This window comes from Athene noctua, chromosome 2 (assembly GCF_965140245.1).
Source record: "Athene noctua chromosome 2, bAthNoc1.hap1.1, whole genome shotgun sequence".
In the NCBI taxonomy this organism is placed as follows: domain Eukaryota; kingdom Metazoa; phylum Chordata; class Aves; order Strigiformes; family Strigidae; genus Athene; species Athene noctua.
In genome coordinates, this window is record NC_134038.1 from 130,284,486 (window position 1) to 130,301,990 (window position 17,505).

Sequence of the window (17,505 nt, forward strand, 5' to 3'; positions counted from 1 at the left end):
GGTAACACTGGTTATTTTCTTTCCTCAGGGAGTCTTTTAATAACTGGTGTAAATCAAGGCGACTAAGCTTAAATGAGAAATATTTGCTTTTGTTTTCTTGGCTTTTATACTAATGCTCTCAGGTTGGTGAATCAACATATTGAGCTCTATTCCATGATGTAAGAATCTGTTCGTGCAGTCTGAACTTTGAGGGAAGTGATTCACCTCTCACCCCCTTTGCTCTGCACCCCTCACAAAGGCATCAAGGCCAAGCCAGCCTTGCATCATTCACACAAATTCTGGATGTCTGTCAATAAGAGCTGGAATTCCTGCAGTTGGAGCAAGATTTGTCCACTATCATACCAATAAAACCAGCATCTAATATGCACATTCTGGTTTAGACTAACGCAGCTATGTTGTCACTTCTGTACCTAAGGACTTGGTCCGTTACATTCAGGGAAGGTAGATGGCAATACTCTGAAGGAGCAAGCTTAACAGCTTATGTTGCTTAGAAAGGTAACAAACAGACACTGTGTATCAGTGACTGATTTATCAGGAAAGGGTGGAAAGCACAGGCAACAGTGGAGATCGAAATCATTCATCAAAACTGCTGCCATGACCATACAGGCGCAGGATGATGATGGAGCCACCACAGACCTGCACTGTCCCTATCTGCCTCACCACTGCATCCATCCTGTTTCTGATGCACTGTTTATTTCGTGGTATCTCCTCTTCCCTCTCCACACATTCCACCCTTTCAGTAGATTCTTCCACCTGCTTTATTTTGACGTTGCTTCAAATTCAGTCCTTCAGAGAAGGAATAGTCTTATTCCTAGGCCAGCAAAGAGCCGGCTGCTTGATGACTGTTCAAAGAATACCAATATAGCTTCTGCTTGAATGTGTTCATATTCCTTCATATGTTGGTATTTTGATCCCAAAACCCCAGCATTTTAGAGCACTTACAAAACTGGAGATCCTTTCACTCTTTGGCTGTTTGCCTAGCCTAAAACCCCTGTCACTTTATTTGATAAATCAATAATATATAGAAAATAATGCAATATATAGGAACCATCTCACATGCACCGTCTCAGCTCTGCACCAATTTCACTCCAACAGACAAGGCAAAAGTTGTTTGGAAGAACATGGTGAGAACGTCTCATCTTTGGCCAGCCACTGTTGAGGTTCAGCCCCATCCAGCCCTGCCAGGGAGCACAGCCAAGCAGCAGGCAGCCAGGCATGAGAGAGGGTAGGAGAGACACAGCTGCCTGCAGGGCTCTTTCTATGGGCAATGAATTTTTTTTGTCTCTCTGCTGTGAAGGAACACTTGTCTTCAAAGAACTGCTTTCCACAGGCTTCATTTAAACCTATAGTCGATGCTTCACTTCATCAGGAGGAAAGAAGTGGAAGAGACTCCCCTTTTAAGTTTGGTTGCAAAATCCCACTGTTTTAAATACTGTCAGACACTATAACATCAAGCTGCAAGAAATATGAGTTTTCCATTAGGCATAGATAGGCAAGATTTGTTTTTTCCATACCTTGAAAACACTGTCCACCTGATTTTAATTTCTCTCTGTGTACATGCATCCTGTTTACAGTACTCATGGCCTTTGAATCAAAGAGAACATTCAAGCGTTGTGCCTTGGTAAATATGGTATTTGTTTTAACTGTTTTGCAGAATAAGTGTGTTTTGTGCATACTTTTTATAGGATGACAAACTAATATTATCTTAGTAGCAATTTTTAAGAGATTATGCCTCATTTTAAACCACCCTAAATTCAACAGCTAACAGCCTAACATCAATAGCTAATCCAATCTTGAGCTTCTGGACATCCTAATAAATATACTGATAGCAGGAGTTGGAACAACGTGCAGGAATGAAGGAAACAAACTCTTTGGGCTGAAGATGGATATAACAGGCACAAAAGCCAAAATGAAACCTGTGGAAGGACAGGCTAATCTTTTGCCATGAAGTCTTCAGACATGAAGTTCCATTCAGGATTGTTGGCATCAACCTTTTGTTTCATAACAGGCCTTAATTAAGGCTTAAGTACCTCACTTGATCCATATTTTGAAATTATACTTGCTTTACTAAAAACAAAACCAGAAGGCCCTGACTCTCACAGATACATAGGTTTCCAGCTCCTAGGAATTTGACTTCCAATGACTTGGGGGTTTTATGTCTAAATGCCTTTGAGGATCTGGGATCATTTTTTTCCTCATCCCTAGCAAATGAGAACAAAAGTGAAACAACAAAGAACAAGTGGAAGATTCCAAACTAATGATACTAAAAAGGTTTCAGGTTAACCAGCCACAGGGATGAATGTACAGAGAGGACTTTTCTCAAAAGATGATTTACAGCTGAGCACCTGGAGGAAACAGCTGGCACCTGGCACAGCTAAAGAACTTTTTTCCTACCCAGAAATAAAGAAGCGTGGGGAAGTTTTATGTGATCTTCACACTTGGAGTCAGCATCCTGTAAGAAGAAAATCAAGTAAGATACAGCGATGGCTAAAGCAGGCAGAAAGATATACAGTCGTTTAAAAAAGTCAATATTAATATTAGCAAAAAGATGTGTGATATAAATAAGAGGGCAGTGCTTAATCCAGCCTGGAAATTGAGAGCTGTCAAGAAGAAACAAGGGATGTATGTACTTGGCAACACAAGGGATATACGAGGCAACCCTGCCCAGAGTGGGCAGCAGTGTGGCAGACGTGGCCTGACGCTGCAGATGCTGTAAGGGCCACAGCAAAGCAAGGGGATTGTGATCACTGCTGCAACAGGATTTTTACATGCATATACTGTTCAGAAGAAATGAAAGTGTGGGATTAACTGTGGGATCTGGTTTTTTGCTTCAGGCCCACAGATCTGATGTTTAGTACATTTCCCTCCCTAAGATATAAGGCTTCAAGGCAGGACAAACTGCTTCACACAGAGGCTGTGTTACTACTGTTAAGTAACCCACTTTAGCCATGAGGGACGGAAAGGGCAGAGTTGAACCCCCACTAGCCTAGTCTGCCAACACACTGCTGTGAGGCTCAGAGCTGGGGATTACAGGCAACGTTTCAAGGTTTCCTCTGTAAGTCAGAGGGCAGAACATTTGTAACAACCTTGCTAAAGCTGCAGGTAGGTGATCCTGCACCTATATTGCTCTCTGCACCCGCCCCACTGGGGCTGCCTTTGGGACAGTGTTGCTGCAGACTAGGCTGTCTGGCAGGGAGCTGCCAGGCTTTTTTTGTATTGAGCTAGGAACAACCCCACCACTCCAGTTGCATCACTATCATGCTTTTGGAGCTTTTCTCCATTTGCTGACTTTCTGTCTGTCCCAGTGTAGAGTTCAGGATGATGGTTTTCGCCTCCTAAACCTGCTCGAACTGTTCCCAGCGCTGCTGTGAGTCATGTAGCTGCCAATAGATTATTGCTCTACATCAGCAAGTGCCAATGGAAGGGCCCTGGCTCCTCAGGAAACACTGTCTGCACAGCCTGCCAGTGCATCTTTTCTCATTTTCTCCTTAAGGCTGTCTTTGTCTTCTATGAGCAGTCACAACTTTGATTTTCATACACACCCTTGTGCCACCCATCATCCTTCTTATAATACCACTCGAATGGTGTTCATGCACTCACCTCCAGGCATCTTTCCCTGCCTCAGCTCTGCTGCTTGGTGCCCAACCTAGTAAAGGACACAGCCCACTGAAATCAGAGGAAGTACTTTCCTTGATTTCAGTGGGCTTTCGAATAAACTGTGATAACCCTGGTGGAGAGGATCCTCAGCAGTACATCTGAAGACAGTGATGACAGTCCCATTGCCTGAAGTGGAAAGCAGTGTGCACCCCAAGAGTGTTGTCTGCTCTTCTCTTGCTTGCTGTGCCCGGTCATGGTTCTTCTGACCTGCTGTAATCACTTACGAAGGGCAGATCCATGAGGTGCACCTGTTTCTGTGCCTGTGGCTTGTCCTGTGAACGGGAGCATGTTGTGTGGCACTGTGTGGAGCAGAAAGAAAGCCTGAGGGCAGGATCTGTCTCCACCGTAGAAATGTGCCTTTGAGTTAGCTGTCTAATTTAGACAATTGATCCTAAAAGGGGAAACCAGGTTTTCTTAGTGGATACAGTGTGTGAGTGCATAGTGCCCATCCCCGTAGCCTCAAGCCTAATCTATGAATATCTTGAATACTAGTACTGTTATTTATATTATACAAAGGATGAGCTATTGTTTCACAGTGAGATGTTCAGAATATTTGGCAGCTTTGGGGCTTGGGTGACATCAGTTTTGACTTTCAAAATCAAACTGCCACCTTGTGGTATGGTGAGGGAGAAGTCTGTAGGAAACCACACGGATAGCAAGAATATACTTAGGAAAAACTGGTCCCTTTGCCCCACCAATGACTTAGAGTATTTATGTATTCTTAAATATATTTTAACTATAGGAAAACCAACAAAAATTCTTATGTCATGCTTTAAAAAGTCAATCTAACATTGTGATTGCTTGTCAATGTAAACATAAAACCATTTCCTCATTCTTGTATGTAATTGTACTGAAACAACCAGTGCACTCATTTGAGTAGGTTTGTCAAGATTAGACCCAAATGCAGCTTACAGGAAAACACTAACTATAAAGGCTATAGCTATCTGTAATTGTTTTCTTTCCCCCTTTTAAGCTTATTAATTAACAAAAATTTCCATGAGAGTCAGAGCAGGGCCACACAAATTGCTAAAGGTGAGTAAGTAATAGTGCACCATGTGGTCTGAGGTGCTTTTCATGTGCATGGTCATGGACCGTGACAGATATAAGGTAATTTTAGTCAGCTTTCTCTTTCACTGTGGTCCAAGCCATCACAAACTACTTCACCTCGCTTGTCAGCCAAAAGCAAGCACGATGGATCAGCAGAAGTACAGTAATCTGTTACAGCGATGTGCTCGTGCATCTCAACCTTCAAGCAGCAGACAAGCATGGAGGTGTACTGGCATGATCCTTTCAACTAGATTGAATGTGTATGTGTCATCTAATACTTTTTATGAAAGATGATAGACGAAAAGCTAGTCCATTTCAAATCATAAAATGTAGTAGAAGTGAACAATTGATTGCAGCCACATATCAATGCTTTGTGCATCCATGGCTTTTCAGGAATATAGTGGTTTAAAAAATAAAGTGCAGGTAACAAGAAGCCTGTAAGATCTGGAGTTCACATCTTGTCGCTCTGTTCATGCTAGACAAGCATTACACTTTTTTTAGAGCACGAAGTGGAGTCATCCACTACTGAAAGTAACAAACTAAGAGGGAGGCAGGCTATCATTCAGGAGGGAATGTAAAGGTATGGACAGCCTGATGCTGATTCTCCTCTTAAGTAAGTCTAGAATGACCCAGATAATCAGCCTGGGACCTATAGCACCAGGGCAAGTTGTTTTCCTTTTCACTGTGTCTATTACAAAGTACAATACCTCAGGGAATTAGTTTTTATAAAGCATTCGTCATCCAAAAGTACATAGGTAGAAGGAACTCCCAAATTTCATAGTTCTCCATGAACTGCTGTCCTGTAACACTTTTGTTGAGTACTGGCTCTAGGAGAGAGCTGGTGAGCATTCCTGTGAATGGGGTCCTGCATGTCCTTATGGGGCTGCCTGAGGAGCCTGGCCCCTGGAACCCCTACAAGCACAGAGGCTGTTCTGACTTCCAGTATCACCTCTCTCACATTTCCCCACCAGGCCACTTGGTAGCCAAACTCCCAGGAAGGATAAACATGAAAATTTCTTAGTGCTTGTGGTGACATCTACTTTGCTGGGTGATTTAAATCAAGGGTGGATAGTCTCCTTCTGGCTATGGCGTCATCCAGCAGCCCAAGCGGGTGCAGGTGTGAACCACTTCTATGTGATGAATGGCAGCAGCTCATGCTAGCCATGTGTGGGTTTGCATCTTCGCAGACTGCTGTCAACACAGGGACAAGACTGGCAAAGATAGAAAGAAAAGGGAGGGAGGGGGAAGTGTTCAGTGGGTGATGGGGTTGTGAGGGAGAAGGTCTGAATTTAGTTTAAGGGTGGGCAGGGGAAGGAGAAGAGTCTGTGGTACACGCAGCCTCCTGTGCTTGTACCTGAGTTGATTCACATGTAAGGCCCCTGCGGTGTGTGAGATCCCCCACCCCATAACATGGCTGTACAGCTGGGAAGACCCCAGCATTTCTTCTTCCTAGAAGTGATATTCATGTCCCCTGAGCAAACTAGGGAAATCCTGCTGCTCAGGGTATTACAGAGGAGACCGGGCTAGATCAACGCAGTGATCCCTTGGGGATTTACAGATCAGGGTACCTGTGAGACCTGTGTGGTGGGAGGGTCTTGTGGAGGCTTGCCTGATGGCTGGAGGAATGAAGCCAGGATCAACATGCCAAATGCAGTGAGCTACCTCCCACAGGAAGAGTGCCTTAGGGATTTTTTTTTTTTTTTTTCTGAAATGCACTAGTTAAAAGACATCTAAAGGCAGAGCATCACATCCCATTGCAGTCAATAAATCAGCAATGGTAACTACTAAAGGAAATGTGAGTGCTTCTCCAGATGAGAAACAACACCCGGGACTAGTATCTTTTAATGTAAGTGTATGGTAGGAGCAGAGGGTAACCATGTGGTTAATGATGCTTAATGTGTATAAAGCCCATGGAGATAAATCTTATTTTGGTGTTATTGCTAGTGTGTCTGTCCTCGCTTTCATAAAAAGAGTGTGGTGATATCTAAGAGTGGCATTTCAATGCCTGAAATGCTCCTCATATAAATAGAACAAGCAGATCAGCATGACCGAGTGATAAAATTACCTTCTGGTCTTCAGGAACTTCAGCATGCAACTGCACTGTAGGGACCTCAGTGTACCCCTACTCACAGCACAAACAAATAAGTTTGGAGATGGATCTGGAAGAGACATACAAAGAGGGACAGAATACAGAAGGGAAAATTACTCGAGCTGCAGCTGCAAAGTTGGTGAAAAAGGCTTTTCTCGAAGCCCTGAAGTCCAATGACTTTGAAACACTGGAAGAGCTCTTGAGCCAGAAGAAAATAGATGTGGACACGGTGTTTGAAGTGGAAGATGAAAACCTGATTCTGGCATCCTACAAACAAGGTAAATGTGGCAGCATTCACCAGACAGGAAGTAGATGGGTTTGAGTGGTTTTCAAGAAACTGTTGCCTTTTATCTCTTCTGAAGCTGTAGCTTAAGCTGATTCATAGGCAGTAATATCTCGGTAGGTTCATACGGCTGCGGTTATCACAGTAGGGGAGATTATCAGCTGTAACTGCCAGGCTTGGTGGAGACCAGCCTGAGCCTCCATGCTGCCAAGGCAGCTCCTGCAACTTCAGGGTAGTCCAGAAAGAGGAGTCCTGAGTCGCTTCCTCACAGAGAACTCGGGTGCAAAGCCCAGAATAGATGTATGCATGCTGAGTGTGGTATAAACATTTCTTGCATGTACCCAGTCACATATCCAGACCATTTAGAAACATGAAATATTCAATGTCTTCCATTTTCAATTTACAGTAGTAGTAAAGTGAATTCTTCCTAGCTTGGGAGAGCTAAGGAAATCCTGTGGACCTTGGATGTTACTGGACAGGAGGAGATTTGTTTTTCAAGCTGACAGAAAGTGTTTATCAAAAGGGAAAAATCATCTGAAAAAACACAACCAGGAAAGATGTCTGTTTTGGAGAGTAGAAAAACCCAAACTAGTTCTCAGCCAGGCACTGGCTGAGTTTCCAAAAACTTACAACTTAAAGCAATAAACCAAGTTCGCTCTCTGCTAAAATCAACATACTTCATGACCTACTTGCTAACAGGCTCTTTGTGTGTATCTAGAAAGCAATAATGATCAGCCTCTGCCAGAAGTTAATCACATGTGGAGATAAACACCTCCAGAGCCAGCAGCACAGCAAATGCACTTTCTTTTCTGTGGCATAAAGAAAGGACAACATCCCACCTCTTCTTCTTTTCTGTGTTTACCTCTTATTTAATGATTAGCTCCTGTACTTTTGACTTCATTAGGGCAAGAATGATGCAGTCATTATGTACTTCCCCTGGGGTCAGTGTCTGAACTAAGCCAAACAGTGATGCATGAATCTTAAAATACCTTTTCTTCTGTCCTCAGCAGAATGAGGTGCATTTTGATTGTGGTTTGAGACTACAAAATTAATGCATAGATTTTTAATTGTAGATCATTTGACTACAAGCATTAACCTGTCTCTTTGGAGAAATCTCTCCTTTGTCCAAAAAGTAGAGAAGTAAATGCACCCTCTGGCCCAAATCACAGCAGTGTATTCTCTTTGTCTGAAAGGCAGGAGTCACTCTATCAACTTTCCTGCAAGTTTTACTTTTGTTCTGAATGCCAAATAACTATGATATGAGAGGAAGATTTCCTTGAGGAGGGAGAGGGGAGAAAAATTAAACCCCAATATTCCACCATTCAGACAGCCTGAGCTTTGCCATAGCCCCAAGCAATTGAAGTGGAAAAGAGATGCTATGGGTGACAGAGTGGCTTTTCTTCCTGTCTACCAAAGAGACTGAGAGCTCCCAAGGACACCGACCTTGCACACGTCATGACTTTTTCATGTTTCATGTTTTCACTTTCCTGCTGTTACGTATCATTTATGGTTCATATCTGATCATAAACGTGAGGCTCAGCTCCATGTGGGATAAGCCGGCAGTATTCCACAACTCACTGGTAACAAGGGGGAATACTGCATGTGAATTTGGATATGGGGGGGTGATTTAAGAAACTGCTCTGCTAAATGCAAAGACTTTGGGATATAGCCCACCTACTCTTTGCCTGGTTTGGGGCCATATGATGAAAAGGTTATCTTACCAGAGTTGCCAGCATAACCTGCAGTCAGGAGGCTGAGAGAGGGTTGAGAGGCTGCAGAGGAGCCTGTCACCCTCCTTGGGCACTCAGGTGCCTGAGGGCTCCCTGTTGTTGCCATTCGTGATGTGGGTTCCATGGGCACTGGATTTGGTAGTCCCCAAAATTTAGTCCTAGAGCAGATGCTGTGGTCTGCAGACAGTTCTTCACCCCTGACATTTCACATGCCAGTAGTAATAAATGCTTACATTGGTCAGGAAGAAGTCACTACAGCCATGCCAGAGCAGGAGATGCAGCTGCTGTCATGACTGTCCATTTTGTATCTGTAACCTTTCAGTGGAAATCTAGCATTATTCAGAGGCATACACAAACTGTATTACTGGACTCTATCTCAAAATATACTTGCAATTTAACTAGGAGGGAAGAGAAGCTTTAATCTAAGTTTCTTCCTGCCACCAACACTTTGTTTCTATCTACCTCTTGCCTTCCTCTCCATCTTCTTCACATGAATACTGTAAAAACTGTATCTAGATGACATTAAGGTTGAAAAATTATATACAACCAAGGTTCAGAAATGAAGGTCTGAATTAATTTGACTTCATTATACACCTTTTTCATTATACATCTTTTTCTGTGTCTTTTACATGATAAAAGTATTCAACCAGGCATTTGTCCAAGGATAAATAGATAAAACAAACCCAGAAAAATTTTATAGGCACATTCTAGGTATTATGCAGCTGCTGTATCTTAAAAAAAGAAAAAAAAAGAAAATAAGTTTTAGAATTCTCCTGCCCTTCTGCACATTATTATTGAGTTTTACTTTTTTTAAATAAATTATTATAGTAATCACTTCTGAGACTGTCTCTGTGCAGTCATTAAGCATGTAATTAAGCATGTAGTCCTATTTTGGGAACAAATATTTAAGTGTTATTTGGTCTTACACCTGTTTGTAAGTAAACTAAAAAAAAAAAAAAAAAAAAGATAACTGTGAAATTTTCAGAGAAAAATCCAAACATTTTGGAGCCAAATTTCATGCTAAAGTGTCACTGCTTCTATTTGGCTCTTTAGCCCAATTTACATCAGCATTCAAACTCCTTACTCCAATGCTCCTCAGAGGCAGTAGTTGGCAGAAGGTCTGTGATAGAGCTGCAGCCACCTTGCCAGGTGTCATTTATGTGCAGTGCATCACTGGAGGTCTGAATCCAGCTCCTGACATGCAAGATCCTGCCATCTCCCATGCAGAAAGAGTAGGATGGCTATCTTTTGAGTCACTGACATAAGTAAATGCCACCTTCTTATTCCAATGCTGTCTTTCTGCAGCTATTGGCAGACTGAAGATCCTATTTCCCACATATTTTTTAGCTGGTGGCAAATGTTTTAAGCATTTTTTTTTTATTTAGTCTATACAGATCACAAGAAAAAGAAGTTGCCTTCAGAGTATATCTACATGGGAATTACCTATCCAAAAGGCAGTCTATTCAGCACATATAATAAAAGTGCTTGTGAAAATTATGTTTGAGAGAACTTTGTGTGCTGTAGCTGTAACTGGTGAAATTACAGTAAATTAAAGCAAAACTCCAACCCTTCCTTCCCCCTCAATTATTCTCAGTAGGTAGATAGTCCAAAGAAAAGTCTTTGCCAAGTATGGTAACACATTTTCACTTTGTACAGGGTACTGGCTGCCTAGCTACAAATTAAAAATATCCTGGGCAACTGGACTTCACCTAGCTGTCATGTATGGACACCTGGAGAGTCTTTCAGTTCTCCTCAATCACAAGGCTACAATCAACTGCCGGCCCAATGGAAAAGCTGCAATCCACGTAGCATGTGAAATGGCAAATGTTGAGTGTCTCAAGATCCTTTGCAACCATGGAGCTAAGCTGAACTGCTTTTCAATGAGTGGACAGGCACCCTTGCACTTCTGTACAACACGAACCTCCATGCCTTGTGCCCAGCAGTTGGTTTGGAGAGGTAAGGTGAAGCTCTGGAACATCTCTCGTAGCATGCCCAGAGATAGTGGGCATGGTCTGTGGTTTCTCTTAGAAGGCAACCTGTCAAAGCACATGTGTATTTATTCCTTCCATCCACAGCTGACACATATCCTCATCTCAGGCTCCTTTTCCCCATCTCTCTGATCAGAGGAAGTTCCTCCCATTCTGATTCCTCACCCCATCTGTTCTTCCCTCTTCCTGGCCACCAGCCCTTACTCCAGGATATTTCCCATTTCAGTGCCTCCAACCCATTGCCTGGTCAGACCCTCAGCAGAAGAGCTCCTCTGAATCACGGAGTTTCTATTTCTCTAATTTTTTTCTGTCTTTGTCATCCAGTTTTATTACTGAGATGTAATCACATGAAAGTGCACCCCTCTACTCTTCTTGCTCAAATTTCCTTGATCTCAGTAAAATTCTTCCAACCACTTGTTTTTTGAGACCTGACCTTAAAACACTGAATACAGTTTTTCATACTGTCTCTTTGTAGGGACTGGGGAAAAAAAAGGCTATTGAGTCAGAATTTTGTTTTCCCAAAGTAAGATCCATTATGCTGCTGGTCATCTATAGCAAAGGAAGCTATGAATAGACATAATTCCTGGATAAATATATTGGTGTCACACGCTATTTTCTTAACACAAGGATGCTGACTCAGGATACAGTAAAAGGCAGACATAAAAGGTAGAGCAAAGTCTTCAGTTACAAACAGATTAATTCCCCTATTAATCACACTGTGCCATGACAAATACAAGTGCTTTTGGGGCTTTTTTTGTTACATGTGTTGTTACTGAAGGCTTTTCCTAAGATGCAGAGCCCAAGTATGCTTTGTGGGCAGGGCAATCTGTAGTCCCAAATGAATAACCACATTGCTTTTCTTCTGTTGGAAAGATATATACTATTTTGTTTGGTAGAATGGAAAATAAATGCTGCCAGTTGTATCCTGCCCAAAGCAAACAGTTCTGACAGCAGGAGTTGAATTTCCTACCATGGAAAAGCTTAAAAGTCAAATGTACTCCTATAAAATGTAGCATAAGATGAATGCAAATGAAAGGATGTATTCTGTAGTCTTTCTCCACCCACCCATCAGCAACAGAAGAATACTTTACAAGCCACCCTTCATCCCAAAGCACTCAGTAAACTTGAATCTCCATATGAGCTAAACATCAACACTCCAAGCAAAATGGGAGAGGTCCAGACCAAAACACAGCAGGTGTGCACATGCACAGCAGCACCACCCAACAGCCCAAAGCAGGTTTTCCGTTAATGTCCTTGCACCAAAATTTCCAAGAGTCATCTCCCACCCTGCCATCTTCACTCACTGGTGTCACACTGGGTCAGTTCAGGGAAAAGCAGTTTTACTGCTTCTGCTTGGGGCAACTCGCCAACCAAGAAAACAGATCCATGTTCGTTTACCACCTCTGAACTTAGACTGCCAATACTCTCGTGGACATCTAACGCCACGAACACACAACAGGGTTTAACAGCATTAGCACTTGGGTTTTCCAGCCCAGAGGTAATTTCTGACTCCTTTTCCTCCCTCCCAGTCCTCAAACCTCAGTCTTCCTGTAAATTTGGGCGTGTAAGTGCTTCCATGAGCCGAGAGAAGAGGGGTGGCCACACAGCGTGCTCTTGCTCTTGCACGAGTGTTTTACTGACAGTTTGCCAAGGCCTCAGGTTCAAGGAGCCCTTGCCCGCCCAGCCGGTGCCGTCACCTTCGTCCCCGCCGTCTCTGGAGGGGCCCCCGGCGCGGCCCCGCTCCGCTCGCTCCTCAGTAGATGGAGCTCTTGCTCCAGCTGTGAGCCGCTCGGCACAGGGAGCAGCCCCGCCAGCCCCCCCACCCGGCTTCAAAAGGGATCCAGACCCTCAGCCGGGGTCTTGAGCGATGGATTTTTTTATATCCTCTACGGATCGATCATAAAATGTCCTTGCTTCCAGGCTCGCGGTTAATGAGGTGCTGCGGGAAGCAATCTCAGGGTACAGATCTGAGCAGAGCTATTCTCTGGAGTAGGAGTAAAGCTCTCCTTTTTCCGTCACTTCTTAATTTATAGGAAAAAGCATTTTACACAGAGATTTGGACCTGCGTGCCGCTCCAAAATAAAGCATTCAGCTAAGGTCTTCTGCCAGCTCGGGGCCAATCCATCACATCTGAAGCTGGACCCAAGGACCTGAAGTTTCTAAGTTGTTTCCTGGAGGCTTAAGATATGAGGAATACATGTCCCTAGCTATCTATTTGCATGTCCATGTGTGTCTTTAAGGCCAGTTGCCGGCCCTTACCTTCTCCTTAGGTGGCAGGGCTCAAGTAGAGAGCTGGCCAAACTAGGATTTCATTACCTTCATTTTTTCCCATCACCTTTCTTTGGCAGGAGCAAATGTGAACATAAAAACAAACAACCAAGATGAGGAGACTCCTCTGCACATCGTTGCGCGTTTGGGTATCCCGGAGCTTGTGGCCTTTTACGTAGAACAAGGAGCGCACGTTGATGCTCTCAATGCCTACATGGAGACTCCCTTGGCCTGTGCAGCTTATTGGGCCCTGCACTATAAGGATCAGATATACAGCCCAGATCACCACCTCATCTGTCGGATGCTCTTAGACTATAAAGCTGAAGTGAATGCTCGTGATGAGGATTTCAAATCACCGCTCCACAAAGCTGCCTGGAACTGTGATCATGTTCTGCTGCATATGCTGCTGGAGGCAGGAGCAGAAGCAAACATCATGGATGTCAATGGCTGTGCACCCCTACAGTATATCATAAAAGTGACATCTGTGCGGCCAGCTGCCCAGCCTGACATCTGCTACCAGCTGCTACTGAATCATGGAGCAGCTAGAATATATCCTCTGCAATTCCACAAGGTTAAGGACAGCTTTGTACAGTAGGGGTATGGAGAGAGGTGATGTCTTGAACAGGAATGGGATGAGACATTCAAACTTCAGGGTTTGTTGGTATCTGGATTTGCTGGAGTCCTGTAAACTTGTGGGCCCAGAACGCCCAAAAGCTTGTAGGCCAACCTGTTGTAAAAGTGGTATCATTTAACTGAAGTGAAATTAAGTTGCTAATGCCAGAAACCAGACCCAGACCCCATTTTTGTTCTTAATCAACCTGAAACCCCAAACTCTAAATGTTGGTTCAAGCCTAATTTTTCAGAGCTGATTCACTTTCTCATTTCAGAAAACCTACATGCTTTTGTCAAACCTGACTCCATACAGGCTTAACTAGATTATATGAAATGCATATTTCATGGCCTCTACCAAAGTCTGTAGATCAGACAAGTTAATTCATTTTGCCACTTCTGGCCTATAAAAATCTATTCAAATCTTTTCAAAATTAAATGAATCTCAATAAAGCTTTGGGTCGTTCCCAGGAAGTGTGAGAAATAAAGGGGAAACGCTGGGCCTGGGCTGATATGGGGAAAAAAAAAAAAAAAAAAAAAAGAAAAATAATTGCAGGATCTCTCCCACAGCATTTATAAACATCCACAAAGCCCAAGGCACTGACAGAAGTAGCTGACAGTGTTATTATATTAGACAACTAAACTTGCTGTAGTCGGAACTTAGTCTCTCATCCAGTGCCCTAAGCAACATTTTGCAGCTCCTCCACAGTATGTGTAAAGTTTTAACAAGTCAAGCAACCATCAGCCCTTGAATAAAATGTCAAACTTTTGGTTGTGCCCTCTTGAGCCCAGGATGAGCTTTTCCTGTCTGTAACAGAACAATAGGGCATGTTTGAGGGGTCCCTCCTAGGGTCAGGTCTGGGGTCTCGTCTTCCTGCCTCCACCTTTGTCTTGTCTCATGGAGCAGGTCTCCCTTCCAAGCCATAATTTGACATCTGTAAAATATGTAGGATGACATTTATCCCAGATGTTCTGCAGTTTTGTTTGTGAAAGCCTGGTGACTGTGTGGAACAAAACTGTGCATCATACGGTGTGAATGTAAAGTGTTATTCCCTGAGTGTGAGTGACAATAGACTTTGTTGTTTTTTTCCTACTGAGCTAAAGTTACTGAGCAGAGCAGTTGCTTCAAGGTTCTCGTTTGGCTTAGAAGCCTGACTTCTGAGCTGTGTTATCTGCCAGTCTTCTTTTAAATTTTCCTGTAACAATGCATTTTTGATTCATATGATGAGGGTTTTCTGTTCCTGTGCTGCATGATCTGCAGCAAGGACTTTGTGTACGGTTTTCCCTAGTATTGAGTCACTCAACTATGAACAAGTTATCTTCGGATTTGGGTGATAAAGCTCACCCTGTCAACAAGCTTTGCTGCTTTGGAGATCTAAACCCATACTTCTGTATGGTGTTAAACTGGGGACTAGCCTGGGGTTTCTTGTTGTACTTGCACTGAGTACTGTACAGGGCTCATGTCTTTTGAATCTCCAGACTTACCCTCTTGTAATTCTTTGGCTGTGTTCGTCCCAGTATACCACTGCACAGTGCCAAGCACCCAAGTTAGTCCCAGATTCTTGGTGGTACTCATGGTCTCTATGCATCCTGCCTGCAGGTGCTACAAGCCTGTCATTCCCATCCCAGAGCTGTGGAAGTTGTCGTCAATACCTATGAACACATCAAATCAACATCTAAGTGGAAAGCAGCCATACCTGATGATGTCTTTGAGGTAAGCTCTTAATGAGTTTTAACTGAGTAAAATCCAAGCTCGTTATCTGCATTTTCCATATCTGGCCACAGAAAAGTGAGAATGCTTTTGAAAGAGAACACCTCAGAGGATTTGGGACTTCCCCATTTAGTATCACTCTGGAGCACCCCCTGTCAGGGGTGCTGCAGCAGCTCAGCTGTCCCTTCCCTCAGCGAGTGCAAAGATTCTGTCTGTGACTGGTATTTCTTCAGATCTGTCAATGCGTATATTTTATATATTTATAAGTCAGCAAATGTTTTAAAAGTACCATGTTACCTGGGTATGACTATGTATCTTTAGCTTCTCTTGCAGGGGCTGGGTTTCTGTGTACAAATACAGAGGAGAATATAAATGAAAAATAAGAGATAAAAGAGGAAAATATGTTGTCAAAAGGGAAAACTTTGGGAAAAACTATGTGCTTTGACATAATCATCCCTTTAATTCAGAAACTCTCATAGTCCGAATATTCCAGTTCAAACCTAGCTTTTTATTAATACTGGACTTTTTCAAAATTTTCAAATCAGTGCTGAAGTTAAGTGCACCAATATCTGCTATACATTATCAGTGATGTTTAGCGGTCTCTATCCATAATATAATGCAGAGTTATATAGCCAGAGGAACCGTGAGACTTTCTCTGGCTCAGATTTATTCAGAAAGAATGAAAATAAATCATTCTGGGTGAACACAAAAGTTAAAGGTCTTTTTTCATCTTAACAATGACAATAATATTAATAATTTTTCTTCAAACAAAAATTTTAATTTGAAATATCGGAACATTCTTATTTGGAAAAGTCTACAGTTGCTCTGTTTCTTAATTGAGATTTTCACTTTTGTTGTCAAAGCTATTTGGTGAATCTGACATGAAATTGAAGAAAACTTTTTGTTGACACAAATCTGTTCCTTTCCATACATAAAGTGTATCTGAAAATACATGTAATCAGATCTGTCAAGTAGCAAGATTATAAAATAAGGTCAAGTTACATGTATTTACTATTTGCTTCTTTTATTTCAACATCATTTGTAAGAATCTGCACTTTTCTTCTTGTGAGGATGCAATTTTATTTATTTTAAAAGGCCACTGGGGTGACGAGTAAGACCAAAGGTACTTTGCCATCTGCAGCCCCAGAGAACTCATCAGCAACACCAGCATTACACTGCCTTGCTGCCCTGTGGTGAGATTTAGAGGATTAACTCGTCCACGTGCACTGACCCTGAGCTGGCTGCAGTGTCTCTTCAGATCAGGACTAACACCACAGAGGAACCCCCACCTCAAACTGGTGGATATAAGGCATACCAAACCTAAAGATTTCATCATGGTCTTTAACTTAACACTAAATATTTGAAGAAAGCATAAGAATTTTGTGCAGGCATTTGGCAAAACCAAGTCCCTGATGCTTGATGTGTCTCCAGGGGACAGGATGGCTGTCTGTGCTTCTTACCTTGTTCTGCCAAGGCCTGCGTGTGGGCCGGGAAAAGGGAGGGAAGGAAAGCAGCCTCCTTGCCCTAAAACACTCTTGTGTTTTTTTACAGAGACACCAGGATTTCTATGACTCTTTGTTCACTGTGTGCAGCAATTCACCACGGTCACTCATGCATTTATGCAGATGTGCTATCCGGGGAATACTGTCAGAAAGGTGCCACCAAGGAGTCCCCTTGCTCTCCATCCCCCTGACCATGAAGAAGTACTTGCTGCTGGAACCAGAAGGAATCATCTATTGAGCTGTAGCCAAGTGAGCACCAGCATCTCCCTTCCCAGATCCACGTGCCTCTGCAGGGTGCTGGGGATCCAGGCACAACCCTGACACAGCCCTTTGCTTTTGTACCATCGCAGGCCAGCCTGAAGCTGGGCTGGGATTTATGGGCTCTTCTCCAAGCCACTGTCTTTCCCTGCACTGAGGAATCACAGCTGCAGACTGCGGGTTGTGCTGGGGGAGGCAGAGCTGGATAGGCCTCCCACTCCAAACAAACACGGGGGCACATACTTCCATGCTTTGTTCAGCCTAGCTTAAATGATGCTGCTGCTGCTTCCTCTGGTATTTATTCCACTGCCTACTAGACAGCGTTAGATTCAATCTGAACAACCTTTGATACCGTTTTACTGT

General features: G+C 43.1%; 1 protein-coding gene across 1 annotated transcript; it reads left to right on the forward strand.

The window, feature by feature from the left end:
- The first annotated feature begins 6,857 nt into the window (after positions 1-6,857).
- On the forward strand, positions 6,858-17,122 carry ASB4 (ankyrin repeat and SOCS box containing 4). Its single transcript, XM_074897998.1, has 5 exons — positions 6,858-7,071; positions 10,463-10,762; positions 13,143-13,633; positions 15,272-15,385; positions 16,934-17,122. The coding sequence occupies exons 1-5, from the start codon at positions 6,858-6,860 to the stop codon at positions 17,120-17,122; spliced, it is 1,308 nt and encodes a 435-aa protein (XP_074754099.1).
- The last annotated feature ends 383 nt before the right edge of the window (positions 17,123-17,505 follow it).